This window comes from Astatotilapia calliptera, chromosome 7 (assembly GCF_964374335.1).
Source record: "Astatotilapia calliptera chromosome 7, fAstCal68.1, whole genome shotgun sequence".
Lineage (NCBI taxonomy): Eukaryota > Metazoa > Chordata > Actinopteri > Cichliformes > Cichlidae > Astatotilapia > Astatotilapia calliptera.
Genome location: NC_137428.1, coordinates 35,084,255 through 35,101,995, shown reverse-complemented (window position 1 = coordinate 35,101,995; position 17,741 = coordinate 35,084,255). Strand labels below are relative to the sequence as shown.

At 39.9% G+C, this 17,741-nt stretch overlaps 1 protein-coding gene across 1 annotated transcript in view; it reads left to right on the top strand.

The window, feature by feature from the left end:
- The window catches only part of LOC113026024 (uncharacterized), a 122,703-nt gene that overhangs the window by 28,061 nt on the left and 76,901 nt on the right, over positions 1-17,741 (top strand). Inside the window, exons 2-6 of the mRNA XM_026174418.2 lie at positions 9,166-9,313; positions 9,592-9,750; positions 11,800-11,992; positions 15,390-15,524; positions 15,905-15,985. Coding sequence (XP_026030203.2) covers positions 9,166-9,313; positions 9,592-9,750; positions 11,800-11,992; positions 15,390-15,524; positions 15,905-15,985 — 716 coding nt within the window. The remainder of the gene's footprint in view (positions 1-9,165; positions 9,314-9,591; positions 9,751-11,799; positions 11,993-15,389; positions 15,525-15,904; positions 15,986-17,741) is intronic.

The following is a 17,741-nucleotide window of genomic DNA, read 5'->3' as shown; positions in this document are numbered from 1 at the left end:
TACACTAGACCACTTGACAAAATCTATCAGACTAGAACGAGGAACCCGTCACGGATGTGGGACCTCTGCACTTCTGTTTTCTCTATTTGTTGAACCTTTAAGTCAATACATAAGACAAAGCGTAGAAATAAAATAAAATCTTGGGTGGTTTTATGTACGATTCTCTCCTAAAATGTTGGGATGGAGTTATTCAAACAAGTGGGCTGGAGAAAGCAGCTAGGAAACTGAGATGGATTGCTTATGACTCTGATTTTCTGTCCAATATTCACGATAATAGGTTTAGGATGTGGGTCTCAAAAGGTTTAACTACAAATTACTCTTTGGCCCATGAGGGGACATTTTTGAGTTTCAAGACATTAAAACAAAAATATAGATTGGGTCAAGATAATTTTTATAGGTATCTACAAGTCAGGCATTACTTTGATCAAAACATTAAAATTATAATGGAAAACAGTGAATTGGGTTTTGTGGAATCTTTTTCCACACTATTAAAATCCCATTATCTGAGTCGCATGATATCCAAACTATATAAGTCAATCCAGCATGCCAAAGTGATCAACTCAGAATACAGTAAGAGAAGCTGGGAGACGGAAGGCAGTGTACTTATTCATAGTGAAAACTGGGCAAAAATGTGTCAACTGCAGTGGACCACAACAATCTCCAATACATGGTGAGAGTTTGGATGGAGAAACCTAATGAGATACTTTATTACACCAATTCAAAAAAGGCACCAGGGAAGCGGTGATTCGTGTTGGAGGCTTTGTGGAACCTCTGGGGCCAATCATTATCATATCTTCTGGGAATGTAATGTACTAAGGTCATTTTGGTCCTATATTTGTAATCATATAAATAACGTTTTTGGAGTTAAAATCCCCTGTTCATTTCAGTGTATATATTTGGGGGATGTAAATATGCAAAATTGGGAGAAGTCTGGTATAAGATTGTTGGCAATTGTTTTGATTGCTAGCAAAAAGGCAATTACAAGGAAATGGTTAAAGGTCGAACCACCATCACAGGAGGACTGGATCAATATAATCAATGAAATCTACAACATGGAAAAACTGTCATCCAAGTTCTATGAACAGTGGTCAAAATGGACTGAATATGTTAAACCAACAAGATCTGACTTTTTGTAAGGTTTTGGAAGTATGATTGATACATGGGTTTCCGGGGGCCCTGTTGTCCCAGTGGCGCTGGTGCAGCTGACCCATATTAACTTACCGGTAACTATATACAGAAAAAACATATATATTAAATAATAATAGATAAATTGCTAATAATAATAGTAACAAGAATAATAATAAAAATTACTATAACAATAAATAATTAGGCTAGCAAAGTGGCAAACAAGGATCTTTGATCTTTGGAGGAGTTGGGCACCCCAACGTTGCCGAAAAACTGTAACCCTTGATTTACTCTTATATATAATATATATCTTATGCTTTTTCCTTCCTCTTCAGTACTCTCCCCATGTATGTGTTTTTTTTCTTTCCTTTTCTTTTTTGTTTTGTTTTGTTTGTTTGTTTGTATTTGTTGCACTGTTCTTGAAAATTTAAAAATAAAATAAAAAATAAAAAACTGGTTATATGCCAGTTTAGTCCAACACATTGACTGGTCTTTTCTAGATCAGAATACAACAGGATGGCTGTCATGTGTTTTACTGTTGGGATGCATAAGAAGACAAAGTTATCTGGTGTTATATAGTAACAAAATATTTAAAATTACAGCATGGGAATCCCAATTCAGCTTTAAGATATGCACAAAACATGTTAGGCGAAAATAAATTCCAACTTCAGGTTCTTTGGTTACTCTTGTCTTCACTCTGCGCTGTTGTTGTTTTCATAGCTAAAGGTGAGACATGGGGAAAGGCTCATAACCAGCCCCTTTGTAGAATTTTTGAAAAGCAGAGGTATTTATACCTGCTCTGAATGGCCACACTTGATGGCAGTTGAGAAGCCTGGCTTCACAGAGGGGGTGTTGTTTGACCACCCAACAGACTCTTCAATTGTCCTTTTTTGGCTCCAGGGCACACCTGCTTCTTTTCACCTGCCAGTACTGAGCTTCAGTCGGAGGACATAAAGCAAAAGAAGTATTTCTGGTCTTTCTGAGGTGTTTGTCATCTGTGTGTTAACCCCTCAAGAGACTAGCAATGTTCTTGCCTGGTGCATGCATGGAGCTGGGTGTAAAATCTTAAAAGGGAAACTGGAAAAGAAAGGTATCGGAGAATTTTGATGACTTAAAAGCACAAGCAGCAAAGATGAATATCTTAATTTAGGACCGAGCTGAACTCCACACAACTTTAAGATGAATAATTGGATGAGCCCTAATTGGTCAAACTGAATGACAACATCTTGGGCGAGTCACTGAATTTTAATTTTAATTCAAAACATCGGCCCAGTAACTGGCCACTGAAATATTGAATCATATAGAAAATCTTAGTCTGTGGCTACATAGGGTAAATAGCAGTTTCCCAAAGACTGGACTAACCCTAAGAGTCCTTAGTGTTCACACATTTGAAGGCGTCAAACATCTGTTTTACTTTTGCAGGAAACAGAACAGACATGATTGGCAGCAGTTCTCTCCCTCCCTCCCTCCTCTTCACCCCCGCCCTGTCGTAATGGCTTGATCCTTTCATTACGGCGCTGGGGGAAGGTTTTCCTTAAGGGCACTTTGTTGGCACACAAAACGTTTTTTTTCTTGAATGCTCACACACAACTGGGGCTTAATAAAGACCATCAGCACATTAGATCAGCAACTGTGTGGGAAAATTTTTCTAATTCCTGGGGCTATAAATTATTGCTTATTTAGATACTGTAGCTTCAGCAGTTTCTCATAGGTCAATCTGTGACAGAAGACTTTGTGGTTTGTGTGACTGATGTTAATATTATTATTGTGCTTCGGTGCAAATTTTAAATTGTTTCAAGATTATGTAATTTTGAATCAAAACAAACCCTGGTAAATGCCTGGTTTTCCTAATAATTAACCACAAACTGCTGATCTCCTGTGACATGTTTAAGATACACGTGATTACATTATTATGGAAGAATGACATTGTAACATCATCGATGCCACAATCTTGACTGCGCCATCTGGGTTATAGTATTGTTATTTTTAAAGGTAGATGGAATACACTGCTCAAAAGAAAAGGACACACCAGTTCTCAAAAGGAAAAAGATCATGTGCGATATCTATATTGATATAGACTGGGTAATGTGTAAGGAATGAAAGGATTCCACATTGTTTGATAGAAATGAAAATTATCAACCTGGAAAGGGCTGAATTCAAAGACACCCAAAAATCAAAGTGGAGAAATGAGGCAGCAGGCTGGTCCATTTTGCGGAAGTTTCACTGCAGCAACTCAAAGTGTTGCTCATGCCTTTGTGCAGTCCCCACATGCTTGTATACATGCCTGAAGTTGGGGCATGCCCATAATGAAACAATGAATGGTGTCCTGCGGTTTCTCCTCCCAGATCAGGATCACTGCATCGCTTAGTTCTTGAACATTCTGAGGTGCAACCTGATAACATCAGATGGACTGAAACATAATGAGTGTTGGATTTAGGTCAGCATACATTCATCTCATCCTGCACTGACTTTTGTTACTTACTGTTTTCCAGTCTAAGCAACCCTGCATGACTTGCAGATTTATGCCTAGAGTAGCTGTTGGACACTTAAAAGGTCAAACAGGTGGTCTTATATCACTCCACTACTACTGTTCATTTGCTCACTCCCTGTCTTTTTAAAGTTTTCGTTATTACAAAGCATTTCATCGAAACTCACTGTTTGGTCCTTAGGCTGAGTCCTTAGGTGGGTGTTCAGCCTAAGGATTCATTCAACTCAAAGCAGTCTGGCCATTGTCCTCTGACCTCTGTAGAATTACTGACCCTTTTTTTCCTTGGTGCAAGTCCCTACTACTAGATTTACTAACCCTACGCAAGTTTGCGTAAATTCCCTGAACCTAACACCTCCTAGCACCCCGCTGAGATTTTCTGCTGCTTTCTCTCCTGCTTTTGTTGTGCAAACACACCCTTCCCCAACTGCCAACCAGGAGAGATCCAGAAGGTCTTTCCTTCCAATCGTTGTCAGACTCAAAGTACCTGCAGCCTACAATACACCTTGGTAGATTCTATGTGCAATATTACTCATATGCAATATTAGTTAATGTCAATCTTTGTCACCACATTGCATTCCTGTCCATAAAGATATATACACAATGTTGTGCATATACACAATATGCACGTGTCCATAATTATGTCTCCAGATTGTTTGTATAGTCCACTTTTTATACTGTACTCTTGGTACAGTTTTTATTTTTGCTGCTTTTGTCTTGCACTGTCCACTTTTCTGCAATGACAATGCAGATTTTCCACTTGTGGGACTAATAAATGCAGATTTGCTGTGTGTGTGTGTGTGTGTGTGTGTGTGTGTGTGTGTGTGTGTGTGTGTGTGTGTGTGTGTGTGCGCGCACGCGTAACATTTGTGTACTCAGATCCAAGGCATGCCAAACCTCTGTGTTACAACCTTCAGAAATTCCTGCCGTATCGATACAAAATACACACTTATTAGCCTCTGTGCTAATATTACCTTGTGCTGCATGAATCGGCAACGAAGTTCCTTGGCTATAAGACTCAGAAACATGCCTTGTACAAAATGTAGGCATTCACTGCCGCCAGGTCCAGCATATTGTAGAAAACCGCTACTGGCCACCTGCGTGTTGCTGCTCTTACGGAGTACATCTGCGCCATTTGGTCCAACACGTCTACACCACACTGTAAAAGCAGAGAGAGAGAGTCATGAGTATATGGTTTTTTCTATAGGCCTGTATAGCACCCATCAGAAAACATTGTAGCACTGGTGTAAAATTATACACACATTCACATACCTTCATGTGGTTATAGTCTGTCCGTGTTGGGTTTCCTCTTTCTGCCATCACCGATCGTCACGTCTTGGTGCATGGAACTGAGAACACACACAGTCTTGTTTTTTTTTTAGGTGCATAAATTGTCAAGGAGACACTGCCACTTCTAAGCATTGAAATGGAGAGTGCCTCTCGCTGTGCAGTGTCTTTTGCAAATTGAGTAACTTCACGCCGGACTTTATTCACCATGCCCAGCAATGTTGTTTTGCGTTGCAACAGCCTGTGACATTGACAGTGAAATAAATTGTCCGTTGTGACATTTCTCCCATCATCCAAAAACGACTCCATCAGTTTCATGACCACGTTCTCTGCCAGCCTCTCTCCCTTCTGATGACTAGGGTCCTTTCCCAAGTAAGGACATGCAAAGACATGCAGCTTGTGGGGATAGGTTAATTGGATAATCCAAATTGCCACTAGGTGTGAATGTGAGTGTGAATGGTTGTCTGTCCCTGTGTGTTGGCCCTGCGACAGACTGGCGACCTGTCCAGGGTGTACCCCGCCTTTCGCCCTATGACAGCTGGGATAGGCTCCAACGCCCCCCCGTGACCCTGAAAAGGATAAGCGGAAGCGAATGGATGGATGGATGGATGGATGGATATGTACTATGGCAATGACAAACCTTAGCAGACCTCTGTGGGTCCAGCTTGCGCAGTGAAGCACGAGCGACTACTGCACTGGGCATTCCAATGTCCCCCTCTACCCACACAGTGCTGTCTTTTGCCGTGTTGCAAAAGAACTGAACTGAGGGACAGAATTTATTTATTTAATTAATTTTTGCTATTTTTACATGAACAGGCAGAGGAGAGAACATGCAAAGCTGGAGAGATCACACATGTCACTCATGTCATTGTATTAGCAACGTTTCATTCTGTTTTCACACAATTTTTTATAAATTAAACAGACTTGTATTTCCATATATTGTAAATGCGTCTTTCATATTTGCAGGTCAGTCAATGTGTGGGATATTTTGTACAGATACGGCAGGCATTTTTGAGGGTTGTAACACAGATTTTTCTCCTGCCTTGGATCTGAGCTAGTCAACAAATGAGTCAACAAATGCAAATGTGCCAGGCCTCAAAGATAATGGGTGGTTTTCACAACAAAAGCAGGAGAAGAATCGAGCTGACGACCTGCGAAAACCTCAGCAGGGGTGAATAACACCTTGGGACTTGCACCAGAAAATAAAAAAGTCAGTAATTCTCGGAGGTTTTAGGTTCAGGGGATTTGCGCAGGTTTAGTAAATCTAGTGTTAACAAAGCATTTTCACTCGGAGAACTGCCACTCACTGGATAATTTTTCCTTTTTAGACCATTATTTGTAAACCTCAGAAATGGTGGGAAAATCACAGGAGATCAGCAGTTTCTGAAGTACTCAGACCAGCCCATCTGGCACCAGCAACCAGGCCACATTCAAAGTCACTTACATCACCTTTTTTCCCCATTCTGATGCTCACTTTGAACTTTCAGCAGGTCGTCTTGACTTTGTTTTCCAAGTAACTTCCAAGGAACTGGCTCATTAGAAACAAAGGGGTCAATGAGTGTATCTGTTCACTTGGTTATTTAAGTAAAATGCTTGCACCAGCTGCTTTTATGCGCTTTACCTCTTGTTACTTTAATTTCTGATTCTTTTATCATCTGCCTGTTTTAGTTCTTTCTGCCTTCTTTACTTCTAAGTGATTTTATGTTGAAATTGCTGATGTGACACTGGGTCTGTCAGAAATGTATTTCCTCCGAGCAGAAGAGTGTGATCATGCTGCACTCGTCGAGCGGTGATTTGTGCAGCTCTGCTGCCAGCAGGACAGAGCCTGTGGGTCTACGATGGGGCTGACAGACACAGATTTATCAATTAAAAAATAAACTATTTTTTAAAAAATCCGTTTATTCTGCTGGAATAATTATATATCTTCAAAAAAAAGTCTAAATCACCCTTGCTGTTGTGTGCTCATGTAAATCATTCAGACAGTGATCTTTAGTTAGGTTTTTATCTCTCACATCATGCTCAAATACTCCTACTCTGTTAGCATAATTAATCTTAGGCCTGCACCTTATGTAATGACATTGGCATTTTGGTTTAGAGGGATCTCAGTGAGCTCCCAGGTGAGTGTGTGACCACCATACAACAATGCCAGTCTTCTTAAGAACGGTGACTCAGTTTCTCCAAATGTGATGAAAAGCTGCGTTCATAATCCTCTGAAAGGAGTTCTTCAAGTACAGAGTAATGAACGAGCCCACCTGTGGGCAAGTCGTGACGAATGGCACTTTACCTGCTCACATGTGGTAATGTCTATCTAATGACAGAAAATAAGCCAATGGGGGAGGGGTAAAACACTGTTTAGTACTGTAAGGCAGCAGAAAGAGAAAGAGAGAAAAAAAAAAAACAGGTTAAAATATGTAACAGCCCTCTGCAGCGTTAAAAGGCAACAGCACCGCAAGTGGTTTCCGCTTTTTAGTAATGCCAACAGTGAGTGCTGTGTTCACAGCATGCTAAGGTTTCTCTTAAGTTCTAGCAGACTGAATGATTTGGTGCGCCTACAACACACATGGTCGCCGCCTGGATGCATTAATCTTGAAACGCTTATATTACATGACCAAAAGTATGTGGACACTTGAGCCTTCATCTCACGGATGTTGGATGGGGTTCAGCTCAATGCCCTGTGCAGGCCAAATTCTTCCACATTACGCTGAAAAGAGGATTTTGTTATGGGCCTGGTTTTGTATAGATGGGCTTATTAAGGAAGGTAAAAAATGTTTTTGTTTACAGGTACAGGTGCACGTTAGTGTGATGAAAACAATAGGAAGTTACTGCAGCACACCTTGTTGATTAGGCATAGATAGATAAAGTACAGTACTGTGCAAAAACCCTCATTTCTTAATGTTTTGCTTCCACGTAGCCAGACTTTCTTGTATATTTTTTAAAGTTGAACTGAGCAGTAGTAATTAGTTGAAAAATGTCAAAGACAATATAATTTAACAGGCAAAAAATGTTGGGGTTTTTTTTTTTTTTTTTTTTTTGCACCAACAAGGTGATTCCCAAAGATCTGTAGCTTCATCAGAAATGGTCACTGTGGATGGATGGCTTCTTGACAGCCATCCATCTACTCAAGAAAAGGGAGAAGAGGCTGCGGTATGCCAAATTATGCAAGATCTGGACTGAAAATCATGTGGCAAAAGGTTTGATAGAGTGATGAGTTGTGGTTTGGGGCTGCATTTCCACCAGTAGTTTTGGAGATCCAAATCAAAATGTATGAAATTATGAATTCAAAGAAATGCACCCAGTATTCCATGTTGGATCAAAATCTATCTGGAAAGTGTCTGATTGTCAACAACTTCAGTTTTCAGCATCTATCTCACCACGTGAGACTGTCAGTCATTGATTGGTCTCCCTAGAGCACGGACATCAACATTACTGTAGCAGTGTAGGATTATATTGACAGAGAACAGAACACAAGGCAGCCAACGTCCAAAGAAGAGCTTTGAATGACCTTTAAGAAGCCTGGAGAACTATTTGTGAAGACTACTACTCGGTACTAAGAGAATAGGCTGTGTTAAAGTGGTCATACTAAATATTGACTCTTTAGAATTATAAAGACTCTGTTTTTGCCTAATATACCAAACTTCCATATACAGTTGCAGAGGTTTGAAGAAATTGTTACACCTTTTTCCCATTTCAGTAGCAAAATATAAGGAATCAATTCAAGACTTGTAATTGTTAAAATACTTGAAATATAGTTGATTGGCTTTAAAAAGTAAATTCAGTAAGTCACGTGTTATATTCTGCAGGAATGCACAGCCGAGTTTCCTTTAGGGTGGGCTATAACATGTGTTAGCTTCCAACAGTTACGGCTGCCTCTGCAAGCTGTTTTACAACCCACCTCCCCTCAAGTGCTCTAGTTCCAACATTTCATGTTATTCAAGCTATTTCTGACTTATTCAGTGCCATCGCTGTTCCCACTGATGCCTGCTCTGTTGTGAGGCGATTCTTTTGCTGCTTTTGGGGAGGCGTGAGAACAGAGCCACATCAACAAAACTAAATTACTGCAGTTTTGTTTTGACTGATGTGGTACAGGCAGAATTTCTGGTTAAATACAGCAGTACACCTTGAAACTTGGGCCTTCTTATCAGTAACAACAGAAATCAAAATGAAGCGGGTATGAAACAGTTGCCTCCCTGCCAATGAGGTGCATTATTAAAACACCTAGAGAATCATTACTTTAGGTTATGATCGTTTTCTTTATTTTCTCCCAACAGATGAAGTGAACATCCTGCAGGAGCTTTCTTTTCATATCACAAACAGCAGTAATGCCTCCATGACTGTGGGTGAGAGCAAGTGTCTGGTCCTGCAGGTGGGACAGTACTCCACCTTGGCCCTCCCTCTGAGACAGATCTTCATCGATGGGTAAAATGTCTTCTTCGTCTCTCACTTTTTCCTGCTCTGTCTTGCTCTTGTTGAAGGTAAAGTTAGGGAAAAAAATTCATAATGGTCTTTTTTTCCAGTCCTCCTGTGAGTTTTCTGTTTATTTTTATTGTGTGACATTATAATTAGCAACATGTTTCTATCCACTGGTGTTTATAGTACAGTTTGTGCCCACACATGCAACTTATTAAAGAGGACTTAGCTGTATTATTTATCCTTTGAGTACCAATTATATGGCTAAGTGATGTGTTTGTGTTTAGGTTTGAAGATAAGTTCAGTTTGCTGGTACAGTTGCGAAGTCCTCAGAGGGAAGAACGAAGTGTCTTCACTATGCTCAGCGCCGACAATCATGTCATGCTGCAGCTGCGGATCAGTGCTCATGCCATCATCTTCATAGGAACGCAGCAGAGACACTATGAGTGAGTCCACTTCTTGATTTTTTTTTTCTCCACCCAGATTATTTGGAAAGTGAGTAGGGCTGTACAATATCGGCAATATAAAATCAAATAATTTTCCTTAGTGGTTTCTAAATGGCACCATCTGGAATAAATGCACCCATTCATAATGGGCATAGAAATTCAAAATAAAAGAAGAAAAAAAACAACCCAAAAGTGTCTTTTAATTCTTATGGAATGAGTGTCAACAATCATTTGTTGAATTTTATTACTACAAAATTGGTTTCTGCAGTGCAATCACTGAAGAAGAAGCCTTTCTGTGCTTGCAGCGGAGGGTCTGCCATTATGGCTCACGTCCTCAGAATTACATCTGAGGTGCTTTGGCACTGCGAGGAGAATAGTGCACAGACCACTACTGAAAGGTGCAGGTTCATTGCAGACCTGTAATCAATAGCCTTTCTCTGGCCTCCTCTCTAATCAAGGACTGATAGGGCTGCAGTGACTCACCTGCCCTGGATTGCAGTTTGTCGGTGGGAAAGGGGCAGACTGGCAAATAGGAAGGGAACTGAGATTGCTGGCACTAAAAGATACCAGCACAACAAGCCACTTTTCTCTCTATCTGATCAAGTCCGGCCCTGTCTCTGATTAGATAAATAAATTGGCTCACCTTTTCAGTCCATTCTTTTTGGCAGCCAAATCTCCCTTTTCTGTTTTTTCTCTCTTCCACGTGCATTGCTCTGTACACACATGCCATGCGTTTCACTCACTAAATAAACTGTTATATAAGTAAAGTTCATGTCAATCCAACAACTCTGTAGTTGGCGTGATACAGTCATACAGTCTCCTGTTTTGGATGAGTCATGGCGAAAGAACCATGCAGGTTTTGCTTTAGTATCACACACCAAGAGAAAAAAATCAAACTGTAGTCTGATATGTTCAAGCTAATTTGCTGTACTTGACATTGCACGTCCTGTGACGTGACTGTTTTGCACATCGCATCTTCGATGGTGCAATGATTTATTGTGCAGCCCTAAAACTGAGTATAAATTATTTTTGTGTCAAGTCCTGTGAAACCTCTTTGGCAGATAAAAGGAATTATTCAGAAGTGATTAAGTAAAATTGCTAAAAGTCCGCCAGCAAGATACCGTCAAGTGAGTGCATGGTTTCTGTACCCATCACTGACAAACTCCAGATGTTGAGGTATTAGAGAACAGCTCATGCCCGTTCCTGCTTCGTAGCAGAATTGTATGCAAATTTGTTGGTTAGACAAAGGAGAACTCTGTGGAGGTATATTTGTTTGCAGCCTGTGTTTCTATTTGAAGATAACTGCTTTTGGCTGTCTCTTTGGAGAAATGATTTATTAGGTAACTCTTGGCAGGTTTCTCCTCTAAAAGAACCACAAAGCTTGAAGCAATACATCAGTGTAAGACAGCATACAGAAATGGGCCAAAAGATAGACATACACAGATACTGTAGTTATCTTGTACTGTTTGCACATGAATGATTTTATTTCAGCTTTTTTAACAGAAAGCTGCATGTCTATCAGGTTTCTACTATTAGAGTTTGGCTAGATCCAGAGATCAAATTGACCTGTTTGATTCTGTGAATGTTTGAGGTCTTTGGTTAAATCACAGAGTGGACATACAAGTGGTTGGATCTGACTTTCATGAAGTACTAGCTGGAACTAGACTAAGTATACAAGGAGCTGACCTTAAAGAGGAGATCAGCCAAATTTAATTTGGGTATTGTAATTGATTTTTTATGTGCTGTCACAGGACTTACACACATGCCCACACTGAAAGACATGATTAAACCTTCTCAGAGAACAAGAGCTCATTCTGTTTGTTTGTTTGGCTGAGCCTGATGAAAGAATGCAGAATGTGTGGAGTCCTTGAGATTTATTTATTTATTTATTTTGAGTCCTTGAGATTTAGACGGCACCCAGATGTCAACACAAAGTTATCTTACTATGATTACAGTGCCCAAAGCATTTTTTGAACTCAACTGCTTTGTCACATTCGTACAAGAACTTTAAGACACAAAGCCAATGATCTGCATGTCTCTGTCTGTCAGGTTCCCGGTTAGTGGTTTGTCTGATGGAAAGTGGCACCATGTGGCCATCAGTGTGGCTGCCAAGCGGCTCGCACTCTATGTGGACTGCTCTCTGCTGGAGAGTGTGGACTGGGTTTACTACGGCATGGGGATCAGCACCGACGGTCTGCTCATGGTTGGAGGAATTATTGAGAGCTTTGAAACTCCGTTTGAAGTAAGTGGCTCTGCAACCTTTTGACTGATGAAAAAAAGAAGGGGCTCCAGCCCTGACACCTCTGTTTATTGTACATAGACCCTGACAATATCCGGTATGATTGGTCCTGTTTAGATTTAAAGCATTTTATTTATTTGTTTTATTATTTGTTTCTTGTTGCACTTCATATGAATAACAACTTTGCTATGCAACGAACAGATTAAAGCAACTATTTCCAAATAGATGGCCATGTGTGATGTAGGTTGATTTTCTTTTACTTTGAAAAGTCATGCATTCCTGTTCATCCTTCTACAAGTAAACAGCAAAGAAAGGAGCACACATTCCACCCATGTATCTTTTCATCACAGACCCAAAGATGCTTGGAAACAGAGAAACTTTCTATAGACATGCTTGTATATTGACTAAAGCATGTACTGTTCATGTTTTGTTTTTGCATTTATTTTATTGTGTTTCATGCATCCAAAACAGACTAAAATGGATGGATTCAGCATGTGGATGTATGCAATTGATCCAGAAACATGTGGACTTGTTCTGGTGATTAATCAGTGGTATTAGTCATTGACGGGAAGCTCGCTTGATAGATATCCAAACCAAATCTTCAGGAGATCTGTTCATCGTCACACTGTTGTTTTTATGGTGTTAGCTTCTATGATTGTTTTCACTTTAGCTTTTGTTTTGCTAAAACGTTCTTCAGCCTTTTCTGCTTTCTTTGTTTTCTGCATCTTCCTCTGTGCTCTCTGATTTTGACCTCTTTCAACCAGTTAACCATTTCGAAGGTTATTTTTTTCAAGTGGGCTTCTGTGTTTTTAATGTTTTTCGTGTTTTTGTTTTTTTTTTTCTTTTTTTAATTGTCTTGATTTAGTTAACCTGTGTCTTATTATCCTTCTGCCTGGTGTTCATTTAGGATGTGTGCCTCTGTTCAGTCTTTGGTCTTTGGTTTGCTGATGTCTCTTTTTTTTTTAAATTGTTTTCTTGATACCTTTTTTGCATTTTGTTTCTTTTCCCCACTAATCTGTGCTTCCTTATTTTCATTCACCTGCTGGGCTTCTCCTAAGAATTGTGTTATCAAATGTGACATTGATGGTTCTTTAAACTTTTATGTGAGCATCTCAAGAGCATTTTGATGGCCCGTAATGCATTGTGGATATTAGTTGCTATAACAAGCTTTGTGGATATAGCTTGAGGATTAGAGCAGGCAGTGACTGCATCACAGTGGGGGTGAGGACGAGCGTTATAGAGGTAGCATCTGGATTTGTTTTTAGCAACAATTAAAACGGATTTTCCATCCATCTATCCCACGACGACAGATCCCTGAGGTGCTGACAGTCTTATCTCTGGACAATCTTTTGTGTTCGACACAGTGAAACCATATATTAATGAACTCTGCACTTATATGCAACTATTACTGCCATCCAGTGCAGCATGAGTAGAGCTTCTCAGAATAATTTTGTTTGTTCTGGATTAGGTTCTCATAAAAAAATGATTTTAAAGGGAGGCAAAATGTGTGGCATGTTGAAACAGGAATTTCTGGGTGCTTTGCTTTGCTTTGTGCTGTAAATAAACAAAATGATCTGTTATTTGCTAAGTGCAAAAGTGTGTGCTCTTAAAATGGATTTGATTACTTGTACATGATTGCTTTAGTTATGCACACGCTGCATACTTTAGGCTACATTGTAAAGATCCAGGAGTGACAGCTGCATTTGGTTTTTGAAGAAAAGTCTGTTGTATATTTCAATCACCAATTACATTAATAGAAATATTTGTCCTTCATGAAAATGTACTGCAGATGCGTCTGTTTAACAGACATATGTTGTTTGATCCCCTGTCTATTTCAAGGTCATCATGGGATTTTTCTAACGGAGGTACTTGAGATTTGGTTCTTCTTCAAAGGACATGAAACATCTCTAAAACTATCTCTTTATATACAGTAACACAGGTCTGTGTTAAATAAAACATAACATTTCTCAGATGGCTTTTCCTTAAAGTCCTTACAGACTGTGTGTCTCTTACTTTTCTTCTGTAAGCAGCTGAGATCAAATAGCTTGTTAAAATGCATTTTACTTTTTCCAAAATGGACCTGGACTTCATTGCTTTCATTTGGATAAACAACGAGAAATTTGCATAAGCAATGTAATTTCTACATGTATTGTAAACATTCATGTATGGTTTCACTTACTTTAGGTTCAGTAAGTCTCAAAGTCATGGGCATCTATCTCCTAAACAACGGAACTTATGCCATGCTGCACTCACACAAACACAGAGGCATGCTCTCACCTACCATCACACTCTTATTAACATAGCCTGAGGACAGAGGTTTGCTCATGATTTGTTTTTCTTGCTTGGCCTGACGGAGATTCACTGGAAAAGGACCCTGGGAACTGCAGTGAAATGCATGACCTGCAGTAAAGTGTGTAAGTGTGTGTGTGTGTGTGTGTGTGTGTGTGTGTGTGTGTGTGTGTGTGTGTGTGTGTGTGTGTGTGTGTGTGTGTTCACCTGACGGCTTTTGTCTGTTCATTTGGGTTTCATTATCTTCACATTCTGTATTGGGGTCCTTAACATTACTTGTTACTTTTTGTTAAAAAAAACCTCTAACTCTTGTTAAAATGCTGTGATACTTCCACTCCTGAGACTATAAAATGCAGCAGAGATGTAGAACTTCTCACTTTCATCGGACTAAAATTTATCACAAAGCAGGTTGTTGCTACATGTTCAGGTGTAGTTATTGAAGTGCTGCTGAATATTTCTGCAATACAAGATTGTATAATTAAAACTGCAGATGTAAAGTTTCTTTTGACAACATTTTAAAGGAATACATAAATATGGTGGAGTATGTTCTAATGTCTGGCCGTTTGGCAGTAGAAGCTTCTGTATGCTTTGCTGGATAGCATCAGGGGTGACTGTTGATTGTTAGTGTGCTTCAGGCTCTCTGCAGATGTCTTACCTCACCAGTATCACTAATGCTCAGTAGATGGGTGTTGGTGATCTTCTGGGCAGTTTCAGTGCCTTCTGGTATTTAGTCATGGACATCCCATTCCAGTTTGTAATGCTTCCAGTTAGGATCCTTAATAATGTTCCTCTGTAGAAGTGAGCTAGAACTTGGCATGGTAATTTTAGGCTTCTCAGATTTCCTTAAAAGCTTTCTTCATCACATGTAACATAGATGAGGAAAAGTTTTTTGAAAATGAATATTAAAATATTTTGATTTTGTTGTTTCAAATATTGCAACTTAATATCACCACATTTCGGTTATAGGTAAATTAAGTTAAACTTCTAGTATGTCAGGCTATCCAAACTGATATTTCACAGGGATAACAAGCAGGACATGAAGAGACATTTACTTTTTTGACGTTGTGTTTTCAGACTGCATGTTTGGTTGCGCTTTACTTTCTCTGTGCAGGGTCATCTTCGACAGCTGGCCTTCCTGATGGGAGATCCAGATGCTGCCCAGCAGCACTGTAGCCACCACCCACCCCTCTGCAGTGTCACTGCTCCTAAGCCTCCCCGCTTACCACGCACCAACAACCCGCTGCAGGTGAGGAACGCTGATTTAAAGAAACGGCAAAAGAAATTAAATCAGGAACATTTTCTTTTGACTTGTATACACAGCAGCCCTCAAACATGTCACTGAGGTATTTAAGGTGAAGCCATCCATGTCTTTTGAAGCCCACAACACAAACGCTCAGGCTCCTGCAGTTAATTCACTGACAGCACGCACTGCTATATAATTTAATATAAGCAATATGAAAGATCACCAGAGGATTTAAAATAAAAACTGCACTGACTCCTGTGGTTTTGATCCAGTCTGGTGAATTTAACAACTCGTGAGTGTTTGGTTGTTCATCAGTGCAGGCTTGAACAGTCTTTGATTGTGGTTTTTTTTATTTAGAAATTGTTGCCTCTGTTTCCACACAGAATATACTGTTGTCCTCCAATGACCTGGAGAACCTGCTGGGGGATGCAAAGGACAAGTCTTTTTTGAGCTTTGACCGAACTGTAAGTAGGATATTGGGTGTCTTAATTGTTAATTGTTAACCAGAAATTCACTTTTAATTCGCATGTTAGAAACAGTGAAAAAGTGCAGTTACCTGGTTTCACAGCTGTCGCCCAGTGCTGTAGTGACAGACTATGGGCAGCTTATAACCAGTGTATATATACACCGACCACTGGTCTGGTTTACGTAGGTTCTTTTTTTGCCATTAGTGTCTGTGTCTGTGAAACCAACAGTCCGTCAATCTGCAACAGTCTGTCATTAATTAGCCATGCTGTGCTGAGCCTCAGGCGTCAGAGGCCTCATCCAGCAGTCCCACCTCTGTCTTTGGCTGACTGGTCCACTTCACATGGTTGTGTGCGCTGCATATGCGTGTTTAAGTGCTTGATCTGTGAGACACTGTGTGTGTCTACTCACTGGCCTTTGTTGTGGCCTGCAAGAGGCCACATTCCTTCACTGAGGCTAAAAGTCTGCTTTGATAAATTGTAGCAATGGCTCATTTCTTTTGATCTTTACCAAATGCAGTTTGGGATTGGATTAGTGGTTTTATTTTGAATATTTAAAATGAAGTAATAATCAGCACAGCTGATTCCCATACTATGTGTAATCAGCAGCTCATCTGGATTCAAATGAGAGTATTGTTTTCTGAGCATCAGGACCGGACTGAAACTGTCAACTTTTGTGCAGAACAACATTACACGTGCCGAGGTGGGTGGAGCCAGGGAGCCCCATCCATCTTCTATGTGCAGAGGTGAAGAAGCTTGACAGAATAGTGAGGGGGTTAGGGGTCACTGATAAGAGGCAGACTAGTAATTTGAAGTGTGAAAAGTGATTTCCCCCTGTTGTTAAAGTAGTCACCTGATTATTTCCAGTAAATTAGCTTTTGGATGATCTGATGGATTTTTGGTATTCTGTAAACTTTCTCTGCTGTTTATATAAATAATATCTAAACACTATCTCTCATATTGTTCTGTTTCCTTACTGCTTACTGCTCAAACTATAGGTTGTATGTGAAATATTGATATGGGCCCCAAGAAATCCCTCACCAGTTTGTGGATTCGCATTTTATGAAGCTTTGAGTTTTGAAGCTTTGAGGGGTTTTCACTGAGGCAGTCCTGGTGTTTTTAAACCACATCTGACAAGCAAAGTTTGGATCTAATGAAATAACTGAGAAAACCAGACTTTCCCCAGCTAACTACTTGTGACTGACAAGTTAGCCAATGAACATAGCCATAATGTTTTATTCAACGTATTCCAGAAACTGGGAAGAGTCACCAGGAAAATGCTTAATGATGTCATGGATCAAGGTAGCCAAAGGCTGGCTTTCTCATAACTAGAGGAGTCGCCTCCTGCTGGCAGCAGCACAAAAATACAGATTTAAGACCTTTTTTTTTTTTTTCTTTTTTTTTTTTTACTCATGTTTGCTTCACTTTTCCAACTTGGAAGCTAGGTCTATATTTCATACTCTCCGTATGCTGTTGCCTTAGTTTTCTGAGCCAGAAGTGACCATATTTGGATGAAATAATGAGAAATCATGTAGCAGTGAACATTGTACCACTTGTTTAGTAACCTGCATTTACAAAATGTATGGACAGAGATGGATAGCTGCTAATTCGTGCTAAGTAAAGAGTTAAGACGTGTTAAGTGCACAGCAGTCCAAACCTTTCTGTCAAATCATTGCATTAAAAAAATACTCCAAAAGGCGAAGCCTAGCTCACAGATAGTTTGCTAGTTAGCACTCATCTATTACTTAAATCAGCC